At 46.2% G+C, this 26,838-nt stretch overlaps 1 protein-coding gene across 1 annotated transcript in view; it reads left to right on the top strand.

The window, feature by feature from the left end:
- GAS2L1 (growth arrest specific 2 like 1) overlaps positions 1-26,838 on the top strand; it is a 41,362-nt gene that overhangs the window by 3,786 nt on the left and 10,738 nt on the right. The window contains exons 3-5 of the mRNA XM_083145400.1: positions 4,711-4,818; positions 23,917-24,013; positions 25,389-25,635. Coding sequence (XP_083001526.1) covers positions 4,711-4,818; positions 23,917-24,013; positions 25,389-25,635 — 452 coding nt within the window. The remainder of the gene's footprint in view (positions 1-4,710; positions 4,819-23,916; positions 24,014-25,388; positions 25,636-26,838) is intronic.

Raw genomic sequence — 26,838 nt, 5'->3', positions numbered from 1 at the left:
CAGAATGATATGGTAAGATTCTTGTAATCAATACAAAAGAACCAATTACTACGTTCCTCTTCTTAATGCAATTGTGTTATTTGTCAGCAGAGAACACTGGTCATCACAGATCGCTCAGCACACTTCGCTGGTGCATCGCATGTGTGTCAGCGATTTGTGTGCTGAGCAATCTGCTAAAACACATCACTGAGCACGGTGCTCTTGTCGACCTGTGTGTATGTGCTTAAGTCAGTTTCTAAAAGCTTGCTCAAATGATCTATAGAAGGGGTTAGCTTTTTGGGAATATCCATGCCATGCCACCGTTGGGTCGACAGGCGTTTAGATCGACAGAACGTTAGGTCGACATGGGTAAGGTTGGAAGGTCGACATGTTTTTTTTACTGTTTTTTGACCCGAATGTCGACATGGACACAGTTGGAAGTGAACCGCAGCCCCTCACATCACTCGCTATGCTTCAGGCATGGTGCCTTGCTGCACTCGGCATGCTATTTTATTCTCCCTCCATGCCCTAGTGGATGGTAGGGCATGACATACCACCTGTCGGCACGTGTCGGCTCATAAAACAGTAAAACAAACCATGTCGACCTTCACCAATGTCGACATAGACACCTGTCGACCCAACAGTGTCGACCTAATGACTGTCGACCTAAGTGGTGTTGACATTATGACTGTATCCCTTATTTAATACCCCAGTCAATTTGATTTAACGATCAATGTTCAAGCATGGATATCTTTAAAACCTGGTGGTTTAAGCACAGAGTTTGTGAACCACTGTGTTTTTGCAGTGATCAGTCTCATCTAGCTACAATCTGATGAGGATTTATGTTGCAATTGCCATGAATCCAGAGGACTGCCACTACAGGTCACTGTGTCCTGGAAGCTCTTGACTTCAGGAACATTTATTATAAAGATCATATCGTTTGCCAAAGTATAAAGAGGGGGGTTGTTGCAGCGCTCTCAAATTTCAATGAATGAGTGAACTCAATACCAATGAAGAGTTGTTATTTAATCATATAAAAGATACAATAAAAGTAAGAATAAAAGATACCAATAATATAAAATAAAAAATAATAAAAAACAGCAAGTGGACCAATAATGTGTGGAGAATATAACCTGCTCTGGTAGACAACCCGTTAATGGAGGGCACTGGAGTCCAAATTTATGTCCCAATTGTAATCCCAAAAGAGGTCGCTGGAGGTGTCCCAGTCCAATTAAGGAAATGTTGCTTGTAGGGATCCTCTCTAAAGTGCGATTTTAGTGCAGTGGGAAACGGGCTGGATACTCCAAAAATGCAGATGGGCCTTGATCGTTTTACCCCGAACCAAGCTTGTGCGGGGAGGCTCCAATAAGTAAAGTGCTCTGTGCCAAGGGAATAGAATCACTCCAGACAGATAAATAGGTGGTTGTAGGTTCCCAGAGTATTTCAGCAGGTGAAGAGTGAAGTCCACAATTGGTCCAACCTGGTCACCAACGCGTTTCGCTGTCTCTAAGGACAGCTTTATCACCTTGATAAAGCTGTCCTTAGAGACAGCGAAACGCGTTGGTGACCAGGTTGGACCAATTGTGGACTTCACTCTTCACCTGCTGAAATACTCTGGGAACCTACAACCACCTATTTATCTGTCTGGAGTGATTCTATTCCCTTGGCACAGAGCACTTTACTTATTGGAGCCTCCCCGCACAAGCTTGGTTCGGGGTAAAACGATCAAGGCCCATCTGCATTTTTGGAGTATCCAGCCCGTTTCCCACTGCACTAAAATCGCACTTTAGAGAGGATCCCTACAAGCAACATTTCCTTAATTGGACTGGGACACCTCCAGCGACCTCTTTTGGGATTACAATTGGGACATAAATTTGGACTCCAGTGCCCTCCATTAACGGGTTGTCTACCAGAGCAGGTTATATTCTCCACACATTATTGGTCCACTTGCTGTTTTTATTATTTTGTATTTTATATTATTGGTATCTTTTATTCTTACTTTTATTGTATCTTTTATATGATTAAATAACAACTCTTCATTGGTATTGAGTTCACTCATTCATTGAAATTTGAGAGCGCTGCAACAACCCCCCTCTTTTCCAGTTTACATACAACCAGGGACCTGACTAGTCCCTAGTTGCAGCTGCTCACTTTGAGCTAAACAACCACGATCAGCGCTCTTAGACAGTTATCTGTCATTTTTTTGCCAAAGTATAAAGTCTGCTGTTTAGTGAGTCGGCATTATTGCTGAACAAACCTCAGAAGCCAGGTAGTCAGAGACGCCAAAACTAAAATAAATGCATTTAGCTCGTATGTTAGTGCATAGTTTCCCAAAGTCTCCCAGTACAGTGCAGGTTTTAATTATATCCATGCTTAAGTCCAGATGTTTAAATCAAATTGACTGAAGTACTTATTAAGTCATGTGCTTAAGCATGAATATGGACTGTAGTGGGAGAGTTTGGGAAACTGGGTTTATACCCCTTTCCGGCACAAGGCTAAAACCCTGTTTTGTTTTGTTAACCTGGCTCCGGCTTATGTTGGAGAGTGTCTGCTGGGTTGAACGTTCCAGCTCGGTTACTGTGCTCACTAGAAGGGTGTTTCCTGAGACTTGCAACCCAAGTAGACAACTCTGCTTGGGTCTGGAAGGTGCAACTCTCGTCTTGATGACCTGGGTAACACCTAAAAGAAATTGATTAGGAGGGGACAGTAGCTCTTGGAAATGAGATTATCCAAAAGCACCCACTGAATGCCCAAAAGATTTAATTCCAGAAATAATCTGGGTTGTCACCCATATGTGAAAGAGGTAACCAATACATTAAACTCAGGCTCTATGTCCCGGGTCCGAGTCGGGTTGAAGCCCGGTAATTATGTCTGGAAGGGGCTTTTAGTGACATATTATTAGAGGATTTGCATCCTAATTCCCTTTATTAAACAGTACTGTTTTTTTGTTTGTTTTTTGCTATTTATTTATTTTTAGTTTTTTTTTTTTTATACTTATGCAAAACGAGTTGTTTTTGGCTATACCAAGACTCATTTACAAGCATGTGTAATAGCCTCAGATTATTCTATTTCTCTGCTTTTGATATTTTTCTTTTTTTAAACAGGTTCCTGAGTTTTGGGAGTCCTGTGCATTCCTGACAATAGGGCAACTACTTTTTGTCTCCTAGATTTATCTGACAGGTCCTTAACTCCACATTATGGTGAATTAGAAGCTTTCATTTGATACTGTAAAAGGTATCTATAGAGAAGTCCTGGCCAACCTGTGGCTTTCCACAGCGTGGCCAGACATGAGCTGGAGGGTTTTGCACAGAGCCACATTGAGACCTCCTTAAAGGAAGTGATCTAATGACAAGTGTTTCCTGTCCGTAGTTCTTACATGTGAATTCAGTCTGCAGATTTTCCCTGCATGTTTGTATATCTCCAAGGCAATGCAGAAGATGAGGTTTCCTCTGGAAAATGTTATGATCTCATTTCTCTTTTCACAGTATAAGGACATATATCATCAGAATACTAATGCATATCTATATTACTAAGTGGTCTTATGTTCTTTGTGTATGTTCTTTAGATAAAGCAGTACCCTCCTTGTGTGTTGTTTGGTTCATCAGAGGAATTGCTTCATCTCATTAAATCCAAACTAACACTAGCAGAAGCCTAATTGGTTTAACAAGCAGATGATTTAAAACAATAATCTGCCTTGGGCCTGGGAGTGTCCTTGCTTAACGCAGCATGAGGGCATTGTAGGATATTATTACAAGAAATGTTTCAGCAAAACGTCCCTTCATACTCGCTATTTCTGTTGCAGAGTACAGCAAGTTCTGTAAAAGTAATGGATTGTATTTGTTGGACTGTTCTCTAGTTTACCATAATCTAGCAAGCATTGAATTAAGACATAACCGTCCTTGCCAACAGTAGGAATTAGTGGTTGACAGTGCATATAGCACCCAAATGTGATTAGCATGGATTAGCCCAATGCTGGGTGTGGTTTACTTCATAATAACTATACTGCTGAAATAATATATACAAAAATACATTGGTGATTAACCAAGCAGCATTTTCACTACTTGGTTGCTGACCTGCTCACTGAAGATTAAAAAAAAACAATTATAGCACATGATATGGGGTGTATTCAATTCGGCCGGCGAGGGGGTTAAACGGCGGGATCGCAGAAAACAAGCAATCCTCGCTGTTTAACCTTGCGCTGGCCACTCACCCTATTCAACATTCCGGGGGAATCCTCACTGTCAGAGGATGGGGAGGATTCCCCCAAACAACGATGCTCGTGGCTAATGCAGGGAGCCCGCTGCATTTAGCTGCAAGTCTAGCTGTTTTAGCGGCCGATTCCCTCTTGCTCCAAAAACAGAGCGACGGGGAATCGGCGTATGCAGGGGGGGTCAGTTGAATACTGGATGCTGGGATCGCACAGGATATATTGCATGCAAAAGGACCACCTGTATGCCTTTAAAGGACTGCCGGGGGATGTCAAAGAAAATCGGATGCAATACATCGGGATTATGCTCTATAAGGTTGATGGTGGCGGACGGGGGAGGCGGCGGCACAAAAGTGCGAGCACATGTGTACAGTTACTTCTATGTGGTTGTATTGATTGCATTACTGAAATGACTAGGAGATCATTGGTTGCATAATAGTACAGACTCTGGCAATTCCCTCTTCGCTTTCCATGTTGTATTATGTCTAGAAGTGTCCCGTGACAATTCTCTTTCCTCCCCACAGGTTCGTGAGATACTAGGTTGCTGCCGCTGTCCATCTCAGTTTCCAATGATAAAAGTGTCAGAGGGAAAATATCAAGTTGGGGACAGTAACACACTTATCTTTGTGCGGGTATGTTTTTTTTTCTAACATGCCCACATTTGCATTATGTGTAGTTTACGAACAAGCTGCATTTGGATATCGATGCTCCAATATACTTTAATAGAATCACAAATGGGTATCCAGATTGAAGAGGTTGACCGAGTCAAAAGGTCAGTAGTTAAATGGTCAAAATGGACTTAGGTTTGATGTGCAAATGGTTGACACACATGGTTTTTCATGAATTGTAGAGTTTAGAATAACCTTTAGAATTAGGTACTTGGGGGAGGTTCAGAGATAGACTCTGAGAAGGGGACGGTTAGGGTTAGGCACCAATGGGAGGCTTAGGATTATGGGTAAAATAACCCAAAAAAGTGGCAACCTTTTTCTTCTGTTGACTGTTTGACCCTACCAACCTTTTGTTCCTGTCAACCTAAATCCAGATCAGCAATTTGATTGTCAACCTTTTGACCCTGTTTAACTGGGATATGGTCATTAGGACGACCCTATTAAGGTCGACCACTAAAAGTAGTCAGGCCTCTGATTGACACCTGAAATATGTCGACCTCGGTAAAGTTGACACAAGCATTAGGTCAACAATGGGAAGGTTGACAGTCAAAAGTTCGACATGAGGTTTTTAACACTTTGTTTTCTGAGCCGACATGTGCTGACAGGCGTTACTTCATGCCCTACCACCCACAGCCGCATGGTAGGAGAATAAAATAGTGTCGAGCACAGCAAGGCACTGTGCCCAAAGCATGGCTAACCATATGAGGGGATGGTGTCCATGTCGAAATTTGGGACAAAAACATGAAAACCTTATGTTGACCTTTTGACTGTCGACATTGCGTGTGTCTACCCCTTTCAGGTGTCAACCTAAGGCCTGTCGACCTTCAGTGGTCGACCCAATGCATGGCTACCTAAATTGGGTCAACCCATATCCATTTCACTTATTCACTGTCTATCTAGACACCTTCGATCTATTAAAAAGTGATGACTGGAAAGTATGAAACCCGTAAAACTTGATATATCAGTAACTGCACAGAAATAGGAGATATTTTTAATGTTTGAGCGTTTCTGTCACTATGTAACAACCACTACAGTACAGAAGAAGTCCCCTCAAAGCTCACAAACTAAAATACGTAAACCACAGTATCCTGTGATATGCACGGGATGCGGTCATTAGGTCGACATGGGTCTAGGTCGACATAGGAAAAGGTAGACATGGTTCTAGGTCGAAAGGTCATTAGTTCGACAATGTCTAGGTCGACATGGAGTTTTTCACTGTTTTTTTGAGCTGACATGTGCCGACAGGTGGTATTTCATGCCCTACCATTCACTAGGGCGTGGTGGCGAGGCACCGTGCCCCACGAGGGGATGCGGTGCACTTGAAACTGTCCATGTCGACAGTGTTGACATTCAGGTAAAAAAACCTGTGAAAAACCCCATGTCGACCTTTTGACTGGCGACATAGACATTGTCGACCTTTCCCCATGTTGACTGTTTCCCATGTTGACCTAATGACTGTCGACCATCATGCTGTAGACCAAATGATCCCAACCTGATATGCACTACATACATAGCATGGAAATGGTACTTCAGGCTTGGCGCAGTCATGTTGTATTAAGCTTCTTTCTTCTTTATATACCTCAGAAAGCAGGCAAACTCACTCTAATGGTATATCACTGACATACAGTACTTGTATCAATTTTACGACAATAGCAACATAAAAGTAGTTGCCTCTCAGACCCTGTCGACATTATGACCATCCCATATACCACACCATGGGCCTGAAATACTAAGCTTCAAATAGTTCTAAAATGGAGAGTGATAAACTACCAATCAGCTCCTAACTGCCATGTCCCAGGTTGTGTTTGAAAAATGACAGATGGGAGCTGATTGGCTGATGGTTTATCACGCTATCCTTTATCACTTTTTGAAGCTTAGAACATCTGGCCCCATAAAATACTTCTGTTTAGAAGGCTGTCAACAAAGAGAGTGGATGGGGGAGGATTCCTGCACTGGGCAAATGACTTGTGGGCAAATTGGATAAACCTACCAATTTATGAGAAGATTAATGATTATCTGACTTACTATAAGTAATGTGGTTGGTGTAACCCAGAAGTCAACAGAGTGTATATCTGCGGAAAAGGACCAAACTACACCAGCATAAATCTCTTCTTTCTAATATTTCTCAGCTCCACCTCTACGCTCTGAGCATGCACACCTATTACCTACCGTTGATGGTGACAGGATATTTCCTTCATACCATTGGTGGCCACTGGGACAGTGGGAAGGGGGCGGAGCCATGGCGACAGGCACCAAGTAGCTAACACTTTAGTGGTGCAGCCCAGGCCCCTCCTTCCCCACACTCCATCCTAGGTCAGTTTTTTCTTGGTGCCTAGGAGCACAGGCACGTTTTTAGTAGCTGCTGCAGTTTTCTGCAGCGTTTTTTAAAAAAAGTTTTTTTTTTTTTACACTTGCGGTGAGCAAGCCGGGTGGACCACCCAGGCTGCTCACCTGCTCCGGAGCCAGCTCGTCGTGAACTGCCACGGACCTGCAGGCTGGGTCCCAGCACAGAGGGACCGTGCGCCACGGAGCAGGTAAGCCGCACTTCCCCCCCTCCCTCCCCACAGCACGCAGCGGTATTGCGGCTGGGGGAGACGTGAGACAGAGACGCTTCCCGATGGAAGCTTGACTCTGTCCTGCAACGGTGACCGCAGTGAGACGCGAGGCAGAGAGGCTTCCCGATGGAAGCTTGACTCTGTCCCGCAACGGTGACCGCGAGACGCTCTGTCTCGCAGCGGCGTCTGGATACTAGACGCCGGAGGGAGGGAACCCAGCGCACGTAGCCGCCGGGGGTGGGTGCGCTCCCGGCGGTTTCCTGGCGGTGACACTCGGTCCCCACAGGGGAAACCGAGGCCACTAGACCACCAGGGCTATTGTTGTAGCGGTGGGGGCCGCCATATTTTTTTCAGCCCTGGCAAGGTTCCAGGAGGGGGGGGAGGTCCCTCACCTCCTCCCCGCCCAATCCCCGGCAGGGAGCCTCTATATGAGTTCCCGCCGGGGACTGCCAGCGTCCTGTCCTAATGGAGGCTTGACTGTCACACATCGGTGCAGAGGAGCAGCAGCAAAAGCAGCTTTTGTGTGGACACTGTGGCACCCTTCCTTCCCCGGTCTCCAGACGGGTCAGGTTGTATTATATTGACACTGCACCCTTGAGGTGTTCAGTGCTGTGTTTTCACACCCCTCTCTATATAGGGGTTTTTCTGTGCAAATCTCTCTATATTCACTCTGTCTTGTATTGAAGTGCAATAGAGCATAGCCATGACTTCTAAGTCAGGCTCAAAGTCCACAGGACCCTCGCGGTCAGGGGACGCTCCTGCCCTGAGGGCCTTTAACCCCTTCCTGACAGAGCCAGTTTTTGCGTTCCTGACAGAGCCCTTTTTTTCAAATCTGACATGTCTCACTTAAGTGGGGATAACTTTTTTTTGCTTTTACTTATCCCAGTGATTTTCAGATTGTTTTTTCGTGACACATTGTACTTCAAATTAGTGGTAAATTTGGGTCGATACAGTCTGTGTTTTTTTGTGAAAAATACCAAAATATCGTGAAAAAATGGAAAATTTAGCGATTTGCAAAATGTTAAATTTTCTGCTTGTGAGACAAATAATCTTACCACTCAAAATAGTGAATAACTAACATAGACCATATGTCTACTTTATGTTGACATCATTATTTCAACTTCCTTTTAATTTTTTGGGACACTAGGAGGCTTACAATATGAATAGCAAATTCTCAAATTTTCAAGAAAATTTCAAACACTGATTTTTTTAGGGACCAGTTCAGTTCTGATGTGACTTTGAGGGACTTGTATGTGAGACACCCCCATAAATGATGCCATTTCAAAAACTGCACCCCTCACAGTATTCAAAACAGCATTTTGGAAGTTTGTTAACCCTTTAGGTGTTTCACAGGAATTAAAACAAAGTGTAGGTGAAATTTCAAAATTTCTTTTTTTTTGCAGATTTGCAATTTTAATACATTTTTCTAAGGAACACAGTACATTTTACTAGAGAAATGTGACTGAAAATTGATTCCCCCAATTCTTTTGTTTTCATAAATATCCTATATGTGGCCCTAGTGTGCACGGTGACCAAACCACAGGCTTCATAATAGAAGGAGCACCTACTTGATTTTGGAGCCTCCTTTTTATGAGATTATTTTTTAGGCACCATGTAGGTTTCTAGGCACCATAAGATGCTAAAAGTTAGGAACCCCCCCACAAGTGACCCCATTTTGCAAACTACACCCCTCAGGGAATTCATCTAGGGGTATAGTGTACATTTCAAACCCCCAGGGGTTTCACCAATTGTGGTACAACTGGGCAGTGAAAATGAAAAATTATTTTTTTTACACAAAAATACAGTTCTGGCTCCAAATTTGTCATTTTCAGAAGGTATGAAGGAGACAAAGCACCCCAAAATCTGTGCCCCAATTTCTCCCGAGTACGGCAATGCCTCACATGTGACCAAAAAATACCAGTTGGGTGCATGGCAGGACTCAGAAGGGAAGGAGTGATTTTTGGATTTTGCAGCTCAGATTCTGGTGGAATTTTGGTGGGTGCTATGTCGCATTAGCAAGACCCCCAAAGCACCAATACAGTGGAACCCCCCCACAAGTCACCCCATTTTGAAAACTACACCCCTCAGGGAATTCATCTAGGGGTATAGTGTACATTTCAAACCCCCAGGGGTTTCACCAATTTTGATACAAGTGGGCAGTGAAAATGAAAAATTACATTTTTTTACACAAAAATGCAGTTCTGGCTCAAAATTTTTCATTTTCAGAAGGTATGAAGGAGAAAAAGCACCCCAAAATCTGTGCCCCAATTTCTCCCGAGTACGGCAATGCCTCACATGTGACCAAAAAATACCAGTTGGGTGCATGGCAGGACTCAGAAGGGAAGGAGTGATTTTTGGATTTTGCAGCACAGATTCTGGTGGAATGAATGGTGGGTGCTATGTTGCACCAATACAGTGGAACCCCCCCACAAGTCACCCCATTTTGCAAAGTACACCCCTCAGGGAATTCATCTAGGGGTATAGTGTACATTTCAAACCCCCAGGGGTTTCACCAATTTTGATACAAGTGGGCAGTGAACATGAAAAATTACATTTTTTACACAAAAATGCAGTTCTGGCTCGAAATTTTTCATTTTCAGAAGGTATGAAGGAGAAAAAGCACCCCAAAATCTGTGCCCCAATTTCTCCCGAGTACGGCAATGCCTCACATGTGACCAAAAAATACCAGTTGGGTGCATGGCAGGACTCAGAACGGAAGGAGTGATTTTTGGATTTTGCAGCTCAGATTCTGGTGGAATTTTGGTGGGTGCTATGTCGCATTAGCAAGACCCCCCAAGCACCAATACAGTGGAACCCCCCCACAAGTCACCCCATTTTGAAAACTACACCCCTCAGGGAATTCATCTAGGGGTATAGTGTACATTTCAAACCCCCAGGGGTTTCACCAATTTTGATACAAGTGGGCAGTGAAAATGAAAAATTACATTTTTTTACACAAAAATGCAGTTCTGGCTCAAAATTTTTCATTTTCAGAAGGTATGAAGGAGACAAAGCACCCCAAAATCTGTGCCCCAATTTCTCCCGAGTACGGCAATGCCTCACATGTGACCAAAAAATACCATTTGGGTGCATGGCAGGACTCAGAAGGGAAGGAGTGATTTTTGGATTTTGCAGCTCAGATTCTGGTGGAATTTTGGTGGGTGCTATGTCGCATTAGCAAGACCCCCCAAGCACCAATACAGTGGAACCCCCCCACAAGTCACCCCATTTTGCAAACTACACCCCTCAGGGAATTCATCTAGGGGTATAGTGTACATTTCAAACCCCCAGGGGTTTCACCAATTTTGATACAAGTGGGCAGTGAAAATGAAAAATTACATTTTTTTACACAAAAATGCAGTTCTGGCTCAAAATTTTTCATTTTCAGAAGGTATGAAGGAGAAAAAGCACCCCAAAATATGTGCCCCAATTTCTCCCGAGTACGGAAATGCCTCACATGTGACCAAAAAATACCAGTTGGGTGCATGGCAGGACTCAGAACGGAAGGAGTGATTTTTGGATTTTGCGGCTCAGATTCTGGTGGAATTTTGGTGGGTGCTATGTCGCATTAGCAAGACCCCCCAAGCACCAATACAGTGGAACCCCCCCACAAGTCACCCCATTTTGAAAACTACACCCCTCAGGGAATTCATCTAGGGGTATAGTGTACATTCCAAACCCCCAGGGGTTTCACCAATTTTGATACAAGTGGGCAGTGAACATGAAAAATTACATTTTTTACACAAAAATGCAGTTCTGGCTCGAAATTTTTCATTTTCAGAAGGTATGAAGGAGAAAAAGCACCCCAAAATCTGTGCCCCAATTTCTCCCGAGTACGGCAATGCCTCACATGTGACCAAAAAATACCAGTTGGGTGCATGGCAGGACTCAGAAGGGAAGGAGTGATTTTTGGATTTTGCAGCTCAGATTCTGGTGGAATTTTGGTGGGTGCTATGTCGCATTAGCAAGACCCCCCAAGCACCAATACAGTGGAACCCCCCCACAAGTCACCCCATTTTGCAAACTACACCCCTCAGGGAATTCATCTAGGGGTATAGTGTACATTTCAAACCCCCAGGGGTTTCACCAATTTTGATACAAGTGGGCAGTGAACATGAAAAATTACATTTTTTACACAAAAATGCAGTTCTGGCTCGAAATTTTTCATTTTCAGAAGGTATGAAGGAGAAAAAGCACCCCAAAATCTGTGCCCCAATTTCTCCCGAGTACGGCAATGCCTCACATGTGACCAAAAAATACCAGTTGGGTGCATGGCAGGACTCAGAAGGGAAGGAGTGATTTTTGGATTTTGCAGCTCAGATTCTGGTGGAATTTTGGTGGGTGCTATGTCGCATTAGCAAGACCCCCCAAGCACCAATACAGTGGAACCCCCCCACAAGTCACCCCATTTTGAAAACTACACCCCTCAGGGAATTCATCTAGGGGTATAGTGTACATTTCAAACCCCCAGGGGTTTCACCAATTTTGATACAAGTGGGCAGTGAACATGAAAAATTACATTTTTTACACAAAAATGCAGTTCTGGCTCGAAATTTTTCATTTTCAGAAGGTATGAAGGAGAAAAAGCACCCCAAAATCTGTGCCCCAATTTCTCCCGAGTACGGCAATGCCTCACATGTGACCAAAAAATACCAGTTGGCTGCATGGCAGGACTCAGAACGGAAGGAGTGATTTTTGGATTTTGCAGCTCAGATTCTGGTGGAATTTTGGTGGGTGCTATGTCGCATTAGCAAGACCCCCCAAGCACCAATACAGTGGAACCCCCCCACAAGTCACCCCATTTTGAAAACTACACCCCTCAGGGAATTCATCTAGGGGTATAGTGTACATTTCAAACCCCCAGGGGTTTCACCAATTTTGATACAAGTGGGCAGTGAAAATGAAAAATTACATTTTTTTACACAAAAATGCAGTTCTGGCTCAAAATTTTTCATTTTCAGAAGGTATGAAGGAGAAAAAGCACCCCAAAATCTGTGCCCCAATTTCTCCCGAGTACGGAAATGCCTCACATGTGACCAAAAAATACCAGTTGGGTGCATGGCAGGACTCAGAACGGAAGGAGTGATTTTTGGATTTTGCAGCACAGATTTTGGTGGAATTTTGGTGGGTGCTATGTCGCATTAGCAAGACCCCCCAAGCACCAATACAGTGGAACCCCCCCACAAGTGACCCCATTTTGCAAACTACACCCCTCAGGGAATTCATCTAGGGGTATAGTGTACATTTCAAACCCCCAGGGGTTTCACCAATTTTGATACAAGTGGGCAGTGAACATGAAAAATTACATTTTTTACACAAAAATGCAGTTCTGGCTCAAAATTTTTCATTTTCAGAAGGTATGAAGGAGAAAAAGCACCCCAAAATCTGTGCCCCAATTTCTCCCGAGTACGGCAATGCCTCACATGTGACCAAAAAATACCAGTTGGGTGCATGGCAGGACTCAGAAGGGAAGGAGTGATTTTTGGATTTTGCAGCACAGATTCTGGTGGAATGAATGGTGGGTGCTATGTTGCACCAATACAGTGGAACCCCCCCACAAGTCACCCCATTTTGCAAACTACACCCCTCAGGGAATTCATCTAGGGGTATAGTGTACATTTCAAACCCCCAGGGGTTTCACCAATTTTGATACAAGTGGGCAGTGAAAATGAAAAATTACATTTTTTTACACAAAAATGCAGTTCTGGCTCAAAATTTTTCATTTTCAGAAGGAATGAAGGAGACAAAGCACCCCAAAATCTGTGCCCCAATTTCTCCCGAGTACGGCAATGCCTCATGTGTGACCAAAAAGTGGCAGGACTCAGAAGGGAAGGAGTGATATTTGGATTTTGCAGCACAAATTCTGGTGGAATGATGGTGGGTGCTATGTCGCATTAGCAAGACCCCCAAAGCACCAATACAGTGGAACCCCCCCACAAGTGACCCCATTTTGCAAACTACACCCCTCAGGGAATTCATCTAGGGGTATAGTGTACATTTCAAACCCCCAGGGGTTTCACCAATTTTGATAAAACTGGGCAGTGAACATGAAAAATTACATTTTTTTACACAAAAATGCAGTTCTGGCTCAAAATTTTTCATTTTCACAAGGAATGAAGGAGACAAAGCACCCCAAAATCTGTGCCCCAATTTCTCCCGAGTACGGCAATGCCTCACATGTGACCAAAAAATACCAGTTGGGTGCATGGCAGGACTCAGAAGGGAAGGAGTGATTTTTGGATTTTGCGGCTCAGATTCTGGTGGAATGAATGGTGGGTGCTATGTGGCATTAGCAAGACCCCCGAAGCACGGTGAAATTATGAACCTAATATTCCATAGATGTGTGGTATATTTTAAAACACTCCTTTATACATAGGCCGGGTTTGTCGGGGCAAGTGTCACACTGGAAAATAGTTTGCTTTCTTATTCCCTTTTTATAGCAAACTTTGCACCTTTTTTGTGTCCTGCCCTTTTTTCCAGTGGAGGGGATTTCATCAGGAAAATGCTGCCCTGGTACAATACGGGGGCCAGTACTAGAAGTACTGGGGCCCTCTGCCTGCTGGTTCCCAAATATTAGGCCCTTTATGACTTCCTCTTGAAAGTGCATAAATGTCCCCCTCTGGCCGGTAGAACGGAATAGCACGTAAGCGTTATACAGTGCCATCTGGATGATATACACGGCCACCTTCTTGTACCAGATTTTTGTTTTCCGCAGGGCACTGTACGGCTTCAGTACCTGATCTGAAAGATCCACTCCGCCCATGTACCTATTGTAATCCAGGATACAATTAGGTTTGGAGGTGTGGGTACTGGTACCTCGTACAGGGACGGAGGTGGTACTGTCTCCGTGAATTGTTGTCAGTATAAGGACATCCCTCTTGTCCTTATATTTGACCAACAACATATTTTCGTTGCATATTCCCCTGCTTTCACCCCTTCTCATTACTTGGGCAATGTGCGTTTTTGGGAGGCCTCTTTGGTTCTTGCGCACAGTACCGCAAGCTGCTGTACCTCTTGAACCAAGGGCCTTAAACAGGGGGATGCTAGTGTAAAAGTTATCCACATAGAGGTGATAACCTTTATCCAGGAAGGGGTGCACTAAATCCCAGACAATTTTCCCACTAACACCTACGAGGGAGGGGGGGCATTCTGGCGGTTGAATTCTTGAATCCTTCCCTTCATAAACCCTAAACCTGTGGGTGTACCCTGAGGTGCTTTCACACAGTTTATACATTTTTATGCCATACCTTGCCCTCTTACTGGGAAGGTACTGGCGGAATTTAACCCTTCCTTTAAAATGTATAAGGGACTCGTCGATACAAATAAATTTTTCAGGGATGTACACCTCTTCAAATTTGGCACTGAAATGATCAATGACCGGCCTGACTTTGAATAGCCGGTCAAAGGTGGGATCATCTCTGGGTGGGCACTGTGCATTATCGGTGTAATGTATAAATTTAAGAATTGTCTCAAATCGAGTCCGGGGCATGGCCATACGGTAAAATGGAGTACTGTACAGAACATCTGTACTCCAATATTGCCTAATTTCTGGCTTTTTTACTATGCCCATATGAAACACCAGACCCCAAAACGTCATCATCTCTACTGCATCTACAGGGGTCCACCTAGCAAATGATGACGTGGGGTTTTGAGCAATAAACTGCTGGGCATATAAATTAGTTTGGTCCACCATTAAATTTATAAAATCATCAGAGAAAAATAATTTGAAAAAGTCAATTTCTCTGAGACCTGTGGAATCAAATTGGATTCCTGGCATGGCCAAAAACTCAGGAACCTGGGGCTCAAAATTGTCTGGTGGTGGGGTCCATACTAGATCAATTATTGGGGGGGGAATCTCAGCTGATCTACGGGGGCGTCTTTGAGGGGGTCCCTCATCACCAGAGGAGGAAGAGGAGCTTAAGACGAATCCTTCAAATTCCCCGCTTGCATCACTGCCTGTGTCAGAGTCAGAGGCAAGCATGGCATATGCCTCCTCCACTGAATACATTCTCCTGGATGACTGGGAGGACATTTGGGAGGACATTTGGGAGGACATTTGGGATGCCATTTTTATTTTTGTGTTACTGGTAGTGAAATGTTTCAACACGTGTATAGTGTAGGGGGGGGTACAAACTTTATTTCAATCCGGGGGGTATGTAGTGTGTATGTGGTGCAGAAAAAAAAAAATACTTTATACCAATAAAAAAAAAAAAAATGAAGGGGTTAAAAATAAAAAATTGAAGGGGTTAAAAAAAAAAAAAAAAGGTCCTGCGCCAAAAATTGAGCACAGATGTTGGTCAGTAACGTCTGTCACTGAACAGCGCTCAAAGGCAACAGGAATCTGATCAAAAAAAAAAAAAAAATTGATCAACCCTGTGCCGAAAAAGCTGATCAGTGATGTACGTCACTGATCGGCGCACAGTGGCCACAGGACACCCACAAAATCAGTGTGTGTAAAAAAAAAATTAAAAAAAGACCCCACAGCACTCACAAAAAAAAAAAAAGGTGATCAGTGATGCGACACTGATTACCAGTGAGGGACAGCAGGTGCACAACCTTTGGTGCAACTGACAGTGCAACTGGCAGCAACTGACAGGTATATATATAAAAAAAAAACCTCTGCGCCCCCAAAAAGTTGCTGATCAGCACAGATATACTGATCAGCACAAAAGGGGGGGTAGCAGACACAAAATATACACTCTCTATCACTCTCTGTCACTATCTCTCTCTATCTCTCACTATCTCTCACTATCTATCACTCTAGGACACTGCAGCAGCAGCACTGACAGTTATATGTATAAAAAAAAACTGCACCCCCAAAAAGGGGGGTAGCAGACACAAAATATACACTCTCTATCACTCTCTGTCACTATCTCTCTCTATCTCTCTATCTCTCACTATCTATCACTATCTATCACTCTATGACACTGCAGCAGCAGCACTGACAGTTATATATATAAAATAAAACCCCTGCACCCTCAAAAAGGGGGGGTAGCAGACACAAATCTCTCTATCTCTCTACCTCTCACTATCTATCACTATCTATCACTATCTATCACTGTATGACACTGCAGCAGCAGCACTGACAGTTATATATATATAGAAAACCCCTGCACCCCCAAAAAGGGGGGGTAGCAGACACAAAATATAGCTCTCTCTGTCACTATCTCTCTATCTCTCTCTATCTCTCTCTATCTCTCTCTCTATCTCTCTATCACACTGCAGCAGCAGCAGGAAGTCTCAGGAAGTCAGATCCAGGAAGCGTCCAGCACGCTACAAGCAGTGATAAGGTGATCAGGTAAGGTATTTGCAAGGATCAGGTAAGTATTAGCAAGGATCAGGTCGGTATTCACGGCAGGCAGGCACGGTGACCGTTCTGCACGCTATTCCAGACCGGAATGGCGTCTGCAGCGCAGTCACCGTCAGTTTAAATGTCGCGCCTTGGCTGTGATTGGTCCGTGGGTCCCACGGACCAATCACAGCCTTGGGGGCAGGTGGGGTGAGGGTGGGGTGAGGTGTCATCGTCACCGATGACCCCCTCATGCCCCCTGACGCCCGGCGGTGATTGACACCTGTGTTACCGAGCGTCCGATTCGCTGGTAACACAGGAAAACGCTGTGAATGGCTGTTCACACTGAACAGCCAATCACAGCGATCGCCGACGGGGGGGTGACATCGCAGCCCCCCCTGGGCATGCAGGGACATGTCTGCTGTCAGGGACAGCAGACATCGTCCCTCTGTCACTGCGTCTCGAGACGCAGTGACAGTTTAAACTCATGACGTACATTTATGCCATGTGTCGGGAAGTACCTCCCGGCCATGACGTAAATGTACGTCAAATGTCGGGAAGGGGTTAAGTGTGTTAGGTGCAAGGAGAATTTTTCTTCCACCTCGACAGACCATGGGGGTGTGTGTACACGCTGTAATGGTGGGGACTCTGTGGATACGGCCCCGTCACAGGCATCCCATTCCGGGGAACCGGGTTGGGCGCAGGCCCTGACGACAGCCATGAGGGACCTTGCTGAACAGCTAGCCGCTTCCCGTTCACACCCTCAGCCCCCACCAGTGCTGAGTCAGCCTTCACAGGCGACTCTTCCACCAGCTCAACCGGCTCCGCTCACGCAGTCCCAGCCTCAGTTGCTGACACTGGCGCCTGAGCCTGTTTGGGTACAGGGCCTTTCTTCCTCAGTGCAGGGACTGGTTCAGGTTTCTTCCTCTCTACAGAACCTGCTGGGTGCCGCTAGCAAGCGCAAGAACCCCAGAGCCCGCACCCAGAGAGCTGACTCTACGGGGACGGATACTTCAGGGGATGACCAGGCGGACACAGATGACCCTGTTGACCTGGATGACCCGGACGACCCTGACGAGGAGGCTACATCCCAGGACGACGTTATGACTCAGTCCAGGGTAGATGCGCTGGTGAAGGCGGTCCGCTCTTGCTTAAACATACAGGAGCCAGACCAACCCCCTGCGGAGGAGGCACCCTCTTTTAAGCGCAAGAAGAAGGATCCGGCTGTGTTCCCATCTTCAACGCAGCTGGAGGGAGACCTGGCAAAAGCCTGGTCTGCTCCTAATAAGAAATTTACAATTTCTAAAAGGATGGTTTCTTCTTATCCCTTTCCGGCAGACGGGCGCACGAAATGGGAACGCCCGCCTCAGGTGGATTCCCACATAGCCCGGCTGGTAAAGGCTACTACCTTGCCTATTCCCACTGTGGCGGCTCTAAAGGACCCCACGGATAGAAAGATGGAACATGTCTTTAAATCTATCTTTACTCATGCGGGTACGCTTAATAGGCCAGCTTTGGCCTCGGCCTGGGTGGCTAGGGCGGTAGGCAAATGGGCAGATATGTTGACGGAGAACATTACGTCAGGCATACGCAGGTCGGAGCTGCTTTGTCTGGTGGAACATATCAGAGAAGCCTCCATGTATTTGGGCGAGGCGGCCCTGGACACGGCTACGTTAGCCTCTAGGATCTCGGCGTCTTCGGTTGCAGCCAGAAGAGCCTTGTGGCTCCGCACTTGGAATGCGGATGCAGAGTCCAAAAAGGCCCTGGAGGCCCTTCCTTTTGTGGGCGATATGCTTTTCGGTCCGGAGCTGGACAAAATTGTGACTACGGTAGCCACTTCCAAGACAGCCTTCCTCCCGTCGGCACCCTCTAAGCCGAAGCAGTCCTTTCGCTCCTTTCGGCCGCAGGGAAAGCCGAGGGGACAATCTTCAACAAGAAGCCGTCCTCCCAGGAGGGAGTCGTTTGGTAAGAGCAGACAGTCCCAGTCTGGCAAACGTCAGCCTCCTAAGGCCCCGGAGAAGGCCTCCCAATGACTCAGGGACCCCTCAGGTCGACTCCCTGCCGGTAGGGGCTCGCCTCCTCCATTTTGCCAACAGATGGAGGGAGACGACATCGGACGATTGGATTTTGAGTATAGTGTCGGAAGGATACTATCTCTCCTTCAACAGGCGTCCGCCGACCCGATTCTTTATCACGGGGCGCCCGGCCTGTCCTCTGAAGGCGGAGGCTCTCAACGCCTCCGTTCAGACTCTTCTCCAGTCTCAGGTGATAGAAGTGGTTCCTCCTCAGCAGAGGGGCCACGGCTATTACTCCAATTTATTCCTGGTCGGGAAGCCGGATGGTTCATTCCGACCAATCCTGAATCTCAAGGATCTCAATTGTTACTTGAACATTCCGCGGTTTCGCATGGAGTCCCTCCGGTCCATTATACAGGCAATGGAGCCGGGGGATTTCATGGTATCTCTGGACATCAGAGATGCATACCTGCATGTTCCGATTCATCCGGATCACCGCAAGTACCTCAGGTTTGCAACCAAGGATCTTCATGTCCAATTTCGGGCTCTTCCCTTCGGAATATCTACAGCACCAAGAGTCTTTACGAAGGTGATGGGAGTTATGGCAGCCTTCCTTCACCTCCAGGGAGTGCGGATTCTGCCTTATCTGGACGACCTTCTGATTCTGGGACAGTCCAGAGAACTACTCCTGCAACATCTAGGCATTACGCTGGACCTGCTCCAGGCTCACGGTTGGCTAGTGAACTGGCGCAAGTCCAGCCTGGAACCCTCCCAGGAGATGATACATCTGGGAGCGCGTCTGGATTCCCAGGCCCAGAGGGTCTATCTTCCAGACAAGAAGCGGCTGGCTTTGCAGGCCCTCTTACGAGGGTTTCTCAAGCACAGGAGAGTCTCTCTTCATCTATGCATGAAGATTTTGGGCAAGATGGTCTCGTGCTTCGAGATGGTGGAATTTGCCCAATTTCACTCTCGTCCGTTGCAACACCAGATCCTCAAGTATTGGAACCGTTCACCACAGGCTCTGAAGAGGCAGGAGGTAGTACTCTCTCAGGAGGTTCGACTATCGTTGCTCTGGTGGCTCAAGCCACGTCACCTGTCCATGGGACGGCCCTTCCTAGTCTCCGACTGGGTACTCTTGACGACGGATGCCAGCCTCAGGGGCTGGGGAGCGGTGGTGGAGGACCGATCCTACCAGGGAGTTTGGTCCCACCAGGAGTCGGGGTTGCCGATCAATGTTCTAGAGCTCAGGGCAATCTACTTAGCCCTTCTCCAAGCGGCCCCCCTGATTTGCTCTCGTGCAGTCAAGGTACAGACAGACAACGCCACGGCGGTGGCATACATCAATCACCAGGGGGGAACTCGGAGCAGAGCAGCTTTTCTGGAGGTACAGCCAATTCTTCGTTGGGCAGAACGTCACCTCTTGGCATTGTCGGCAGTGTACATTCCCGGCGTCGAAAACTGGGAAGCAGACTTTCTGAGCCGCCAAGAGATCCACTCCGGAGAATGGTCTCTTCATCCAGAGGTGTTTCACTCTCTAACCCTTCGTTGGGGAAGGCCTCAGATAGACCTCCTGGCATCCCGGTGGAATCACAAGTTGCCTTGCTACGGGTCCAGGACTCGGGATCCAGGCGCATTTCTGGTCGACGCTCTGTCGGCACCTTGGCCGTTCGATCTGGTGTACGCCTTCCCGCCGGTGGCTCTTCTTCCTCGGTTCCTAAGAAGACTCAAGCGGGAACGGGTAAGGGTAATCCTGGTGGCCCCAAACTGGCCACGCAGGGCCTGGTATGCCGATCTCCTGCTCATGGCGGAGGAACCTCAGTGGCGGTTACCTCTCCGGCCAGACCTTCTGTCTCAGGGACCCTGTCAACATCCCAACCTAGCTCGTCTCGGTTTGACGGCTTGGCTCTTGAGAGGGAGATCTTAAGAGACAGGGGGTTCTCAGATTCTGTGATAAGAACCATGATAGCGGCCAGGAAGCCGTCTTCAGCAAGAGTCTACTACAGGATCTGGAGTTCTTTCTTTCGCTGGTGTGAAGAGCACGAGAAGAATCCAAGGAGGTTCTCGTTGCCCAAGGTTTTGGCCTTCTTGCAGTCGGGAGTGGATTTGGGCCTTCAACATTCCACTTTGAAGGTTCAGGTCTCGGCGCTCTCGGTTCTGTTTCAGAGGCGCATTGCGACAAGACAGGAGGTTCGCACTTTCCTCCAGGGGGTCATGCACGTGACTCCTCCCTTTCGGAGTCCCGTAGTCCCGTGGGATCTGCCTTTGGTTCTGAGAGCTCTTCAGGTGGCTCCGTTTGAGCCTCTGGACTCGGTGGAGTTGCGTTGGCTTTCATGGAAGGTGTGTTTCCTTCTGGCGATTGCGTCAGCTAGGCGGGTCTCGGATTTGACCGCTCTATCTTGTAAGCCACCGTTTTTGGTCTTCCACCAAGATCGGGCAGTCCTCCGTACCAGGTTGGGTTACCTGCCAAAAGTGGTTTCCAGGTTTCACGTAAACCAGGAAATCGTAGTTCCTGCTTTCCAGGATTCAAGAAGTGGAGGGGCTCTCGATGTGGTTCGGGCCCTTCGCATCTATGTGGATAGGACCAAGGAGATTAGAAGAACAGAAGCTTTGTTTGTTCTTTATGATCATCAGAAGCGGGGTTGGCCCGCATCTAAACAGTCCATTGCCAGGTGGTTGCGGCTTACGGTTCAGCAGGCATACCTCCTGGCGAATAGGCCGGCGCCAGCAGGGCTCACGGCCCATTCCACTCGCTCGGTAGGATCATCGTGGGCTGCGGCTTCAGGAGTCTCCGCAGAGCAGCTGTGCCGCGCAGCCACATGGTCTTCCATGCACACTTTTATACGCCACTACAGGTTTGATACTTTCACCGAGGTCGACTCTGCATTCGGCCGTGGCGTTCTTTCTGCAGCTCAGGAGCGTTCCCTCCCGTGAGGGGACAGCGGTGGGACGTCCCACTGTCCCAGTGGCCACCAATGGTATGAAGGAAATAAGGGGATTTTTGTCCTTACCTGGAAAATCCTTATTTCTGAATCCTTTGGTGGACACTGGGCGCCCGCCCAGACGCCCCTGATCGGCGGATGGGTTGGTTTTAGGGAAATGCTCTTGTTCATGGTGATACAAGATCTCTCTTTTTCTTTCTTTCATTCTCTCCTTTCCTGTGCTCCTAAGTCCGGTGGTAGTCTAAACTGACCTAGGATGGAGTGTGGGGAAGGAGGGGCCTGGGCTGCACCACTAAAGTGTTAGCTACTTGGTGCCTGTCGCCATGGCTCCGCCCCCTTCCCACTGTCCCAGTGTCCACCAAAGGATTCAGAAATAAGGATTTTCCAGGTAAGGACAAAAATCCCCTTTTTTTTCTTCTTCCGGGCTACACCCACTCTGTGGAATGCCATCCCACTCACAAGAAGATTTTCATCTAGCCTCCAAGCCTTTAAGCTTTCTTTGGAAACTAACCTCTTAGAATCTTATATACCAGAACAACCCACATAACCTTTGTCAGTTATTCTACCTAATTTCCTCCCCTCCGCTGAGTACACACAACCTTTACATACGTTCTCTTTTCACATTCACTTTCTACACTGATAAAGCAACATAAACTGTTGATAATCCCACCCCTGGCAGTCTAGTACAGAATTTCCCAAACTCCACATTTACAGTTCAGGTTTTAAGGATATCACAGGTGGATTAATTAGTAGTTCAGTCAATTTGACCGTACGGACTCCGGCATGGATATCGTTGAAACATGGAATGTAATGACTCGGGAGGACTATGTATTAAACCTGGAGGGAGATCAAGTTAATGGAGATGGAGTAACAGCCAGTCAGCTCTTAACCACCATGTTACATACGGCCAGATGCACTAAACTTCAAAAGTGATAAAATGGAGACTAATAAACAGCCAGCCAATCAGCTCCTGTCTGGCATTTTTCAAACCCAGCCTGTGACATACCAGGTAGGAGTTGATTGGCTGGCTGTTTATCACTCTCTCCATTTTATCACTTTTTAAGCTTAGTACATCTGGGCCATAATGAGTTAGAAGCTGGATGGTACTTTGGGCGAGATTTACTAAAGGGAAAATGCCTTAAAACCCCCGTTTGACGGCATTTTCCTATGTATCAATCCCCGTCCGCCCCGTTTTCGCAAGGTTGGGTATCGCCACCCCCTGGGTGGCGATACCCTATAGAAGCCTATGGGCTTTTTTCGCCTCCCGCCGTACGACGTCCGCGCGCCCCCCTCCCGTCCTCCAAAATCTCCTCCCCCCCCCCCTGGTGTGACAGCCGGGAGGACATCTGGCTTCAGGGGGGAGGAGGAGACGCAGGGGGACGCTGCCAGCCGCCGGGAGGTGACGGAGACCCCGGCAGCCCACATCACAGGTATCGCGGGGGTCTCCGTCACCGTTAGAACATATGCGGCGGCTGCAGTGCGAAGGGCGGCGATGTATGTTACTACATCCCGCCCTTTATCTCCATACACTTTCTCTTCCCAGGGCTTAGTAAATAGACCACATAGTGTAGAAAACTTTGGTCTAGTGGTAACTTAACTTTTTCCAATGGCTTTTTGTGGGTCCTAGCTGTAATGTGAGTAGCAGTTCTGGTGCATGCATCTGAACTGTGGGGTGACTAACTATTCTGTCACTAACCCTAACCTTTGGCATCCTGAGATTGCTGTCATTGCACGTGTGGTGTCGACATTGGTGTCATTGCACGTGTGGTGTTGACATTGGTATCCACGTGGAAACTGTCGACCTGGATCCGCCTAAGCATTATTGTGCTTGCAGCAAGACTTCTACAAATAACCGTTTCTCTTCATTGAATCCTGACAACAGAACTGGTGATGGAGTAAACCTGTAACACGAGTTCCAATTTAAATAATTTAGATGGTATTAAGTTACCTCATTCCCTCTGAATGCCTCCATTCTCTGATATTTTCCATTAGTAATGTGATTTGACTCTCCGAGGTTAGACAGGCCTAGCGGTGTTTGGTCACATACACGTCTGCCAACAACATATTACATATTAACCATATTAGTAAAGGTTTGCACGCTCATGCCTGAGCTAAACACTGTTGCTTAAAGAGATTGCCCATCAGACTCCTGCTTGTTGGGCCGTTACGTGTCACGTTATGTACCTTCTATGTATTTGCGTTGCTATTTAGTGCACATCATCCACTTTTCAGTATTCCATGTGTTCTTCCCCTTTATCATGCAGGTTCTAAGGAATCATGTTATGGTGCGTGTTGGAGGAGGCTGGGACACTCTAGAACATTATCTGGACAAGCATGATCCCTGCAGATGTCAATTTGTTTGTGAGTAAAATAATAGTGTAATAATAAGCGGTAGTCCATAGTCAGATGGTCACTTTTTTAAAATATTGGTAAAAATTATAGCATCTGATACTTACTTTGCACTATAATATTATATATGGTGCACTTATTCATTTCATAATGTTTTGCCCAAAGGAATCCAATTTCTACCAAATTACCTTCAGGCAAATAAAGACTCTGCTGAGGGCTGAAAGTAGCAGGCATCATAGCAAATATAGGCAAAGAAAGGGAGATTAAACAGTGCAAGAAAAGTTTAGGTTCTGGTTATCATTCTCTTTTCTTGTCTGTTTTTATGGAACCAACATTATTCATAGAGATGAATGTTTCCTATTTTTAGCTTCTTTCATGCTCCATTTGTTTTCATTACATCTGTATGAACAGTGTGAGACATGGAAGGTACACCACTATCTACATTCCCTGAAAGAACTCTTGGGTGCAGAACGATGGAGCGACAGTCTGGATTCTGACGGTCATTACACCGACATCGGAATCCAGAATGTAAAATGCTCGACAGTCTGATAGGGGCTGTTCTCCCTGGTGGGGGTCCACTTTAGTGATTCTGGTTAACATTGTATAGCGTCCCGTATGGTTAGTTACCGGGTACAGGTAAGTCGTGGTAGGACGGGTCTCCCCCCATTCAGTACCTGTACCTGGTAAATTAAACATACAGGACGCTATACTTACCACATTGTTTTGCCTAAAGCAAGACTGGGGTGTATTATTCTTTTAAAAACCCCAGTTTCTTGCTCTCATACTATATGCTCAAAGGCGACCTTGTTACTGAGCTGTCAATGTTAGCCAGAATCACTAAAGTGACATTACAGATCATTTTTTTTATTTATTTTTTTGTGATAACTGATGCTCTGGCTAATACTGCAAATATCAGATATATTAGGGGATCATATAGGGTCGGGTCACACTGAGTGAGGATTCTTTATCCTTTTTAATACACTGTCTGTGTTTTTTATGTTTTTCACTGTGTGTCTATATTTTGCAACTATTTTAAATATACCCAATAAAGGTTACTTTTTATTTAACTGTATCCTCGAGTGCACCACACAGAGACCTACATCTCTTTCCCTTGTTAATCTAAATCAACCTATGTCCAGTGGTAGCACACCCTCATATTTCATGTTGGATATAACAATATAATACCTATTGAAGGTTCCTTCTGAAATCTGACTCTAATAACCCTGTGCGACTGTCATTCCCTACTCCCCTCCCCCATGTTCATACTCTAGACATACATTGTATAAGATGCACACAAAAAAACAATTGATCATTGTGACACCAGTATATCATCTGTATCAATGTTCTACTTCATCAATGTTCATTAGTTGTCATTTCTTCTCTACAGCCCATCGTGCACAGACATCACGTCCCATAACATTTTCCCCACAGCGTGGGTCTAACTTTGCACCTTCCCGCACATTAAGCCCATCTAGGGGACGATATTCTGAGGGATTTCCCAGAAGCAACCAGAGCCCTGAACCCAACACTCCACAACGCTCCAATTCGGCTGCAGCATCTTCCCTGAATAAAACCACCAAGGCCCCAGTATCGCAGAAGGAACGTCCAGGGGTGCATAACATTAACTCATTCAGGTATGTGCTGGCTGCAGATATAAAATGATAACTTCTGAATGAATCCATACATCTATGACTAAAGCTGACCAGTTTCGCCCACTACATTTCCAACTTCAATTAATTGAAATAATATAAATTATTTTATTCATGTACCCTTTGTCTTTAACATCAATACTTTAATTTAACTACCTGACACAATTTCTGGATGGTGTTCACCATTTCCCTCATTGAGGACCAACAAAGCTGTAGAGGGGCCAAATTACCATATGTCAGCTTACACACAGCAGCCTTGCAATGGTGCATTAGCCTGCCAGAAACCTGGAGAAAACTAGTTGCTATGGGTCCGTGCTACACTGATCAACGTATCCAATGTTTTCACTGCTTGATGCATCAGTCCCTGATTGTATTAAAGTGCCCATACACTTATACGATATGACCCATTTTCACACAATTACGACCTATTGGGCCGATAAATCATGTGAAAAGTGCCATATCATATGTGTTTTACCTCCCCTGTCTGAGCCAATGCTCAGTCCTGTGCGCATCGGATCGGATGTGGAGATTGCCATGGCTGCTACAAGGACAGGTTTGTGCCTGTCAGATACATCGTATCAAAAAGGAGCGCATTTGGGACCTTATTCTGGTTGACTCGCAAGGCTGCAAATTTTTTCCATCAAAGGCCGCTGTCCCCACCTCGCACTCCGCAATCCCCCACAGGCATGTGAATGGATGTTTTGCATAAATATCAATCATGATTTTGCAAGCGCTGGCAGATCTGAGACACCTCTTCGGTGTCTCAGATCTACGGGCGCCCTGTGCGGGAAGCGGCGGGAGCTGACGTCAGCTGCCTGCCCCCCACACCCGTGTCATCAGGGAATTACCGTGAGAATGCCCATGAAACGCTGATCGTTCCCATGGGCGCATCCCCAGGCTCCCTGCCCGCACTGTTAAGTGCAAGTGCCCGGCGAATAATCTATTCGACATGGCTGCTCGCACACAGTGACTGCACATGCGCAGAAATGACTATGCGCAGACGTGGTAATTGGTGGGGTATCGCATGCAAGGTACGCATGTGATACCATGCAGCAGTATATGGGGGCCTTAACAATCACTGATGAAGGCCATAGGTGTAGTTCACCAGGAGTGGACGAGCTGCTTACCTGTCACAGTAAGCTGTCCCTTCTCAGCAGGAAATGATTCAGTATTGTGTATTTGGATTTC

The sequence above is a fragment of the Crinia signifera genome, chromosome 1 (assembly GCF_055691185.1).
Source record: "Crinia signifera chromosome 1, ASM5569118v1, whole genome shotgun sequence".
Lineage (NCBI taxonomy): Eukaryota > Metazoa > Chordata > Amphibia > Anura > Myobatrachidae > Crinia > Crinia signifera.
This window is presented reverse-complemented; position numbering and strand designations above follow the sequence as displayed.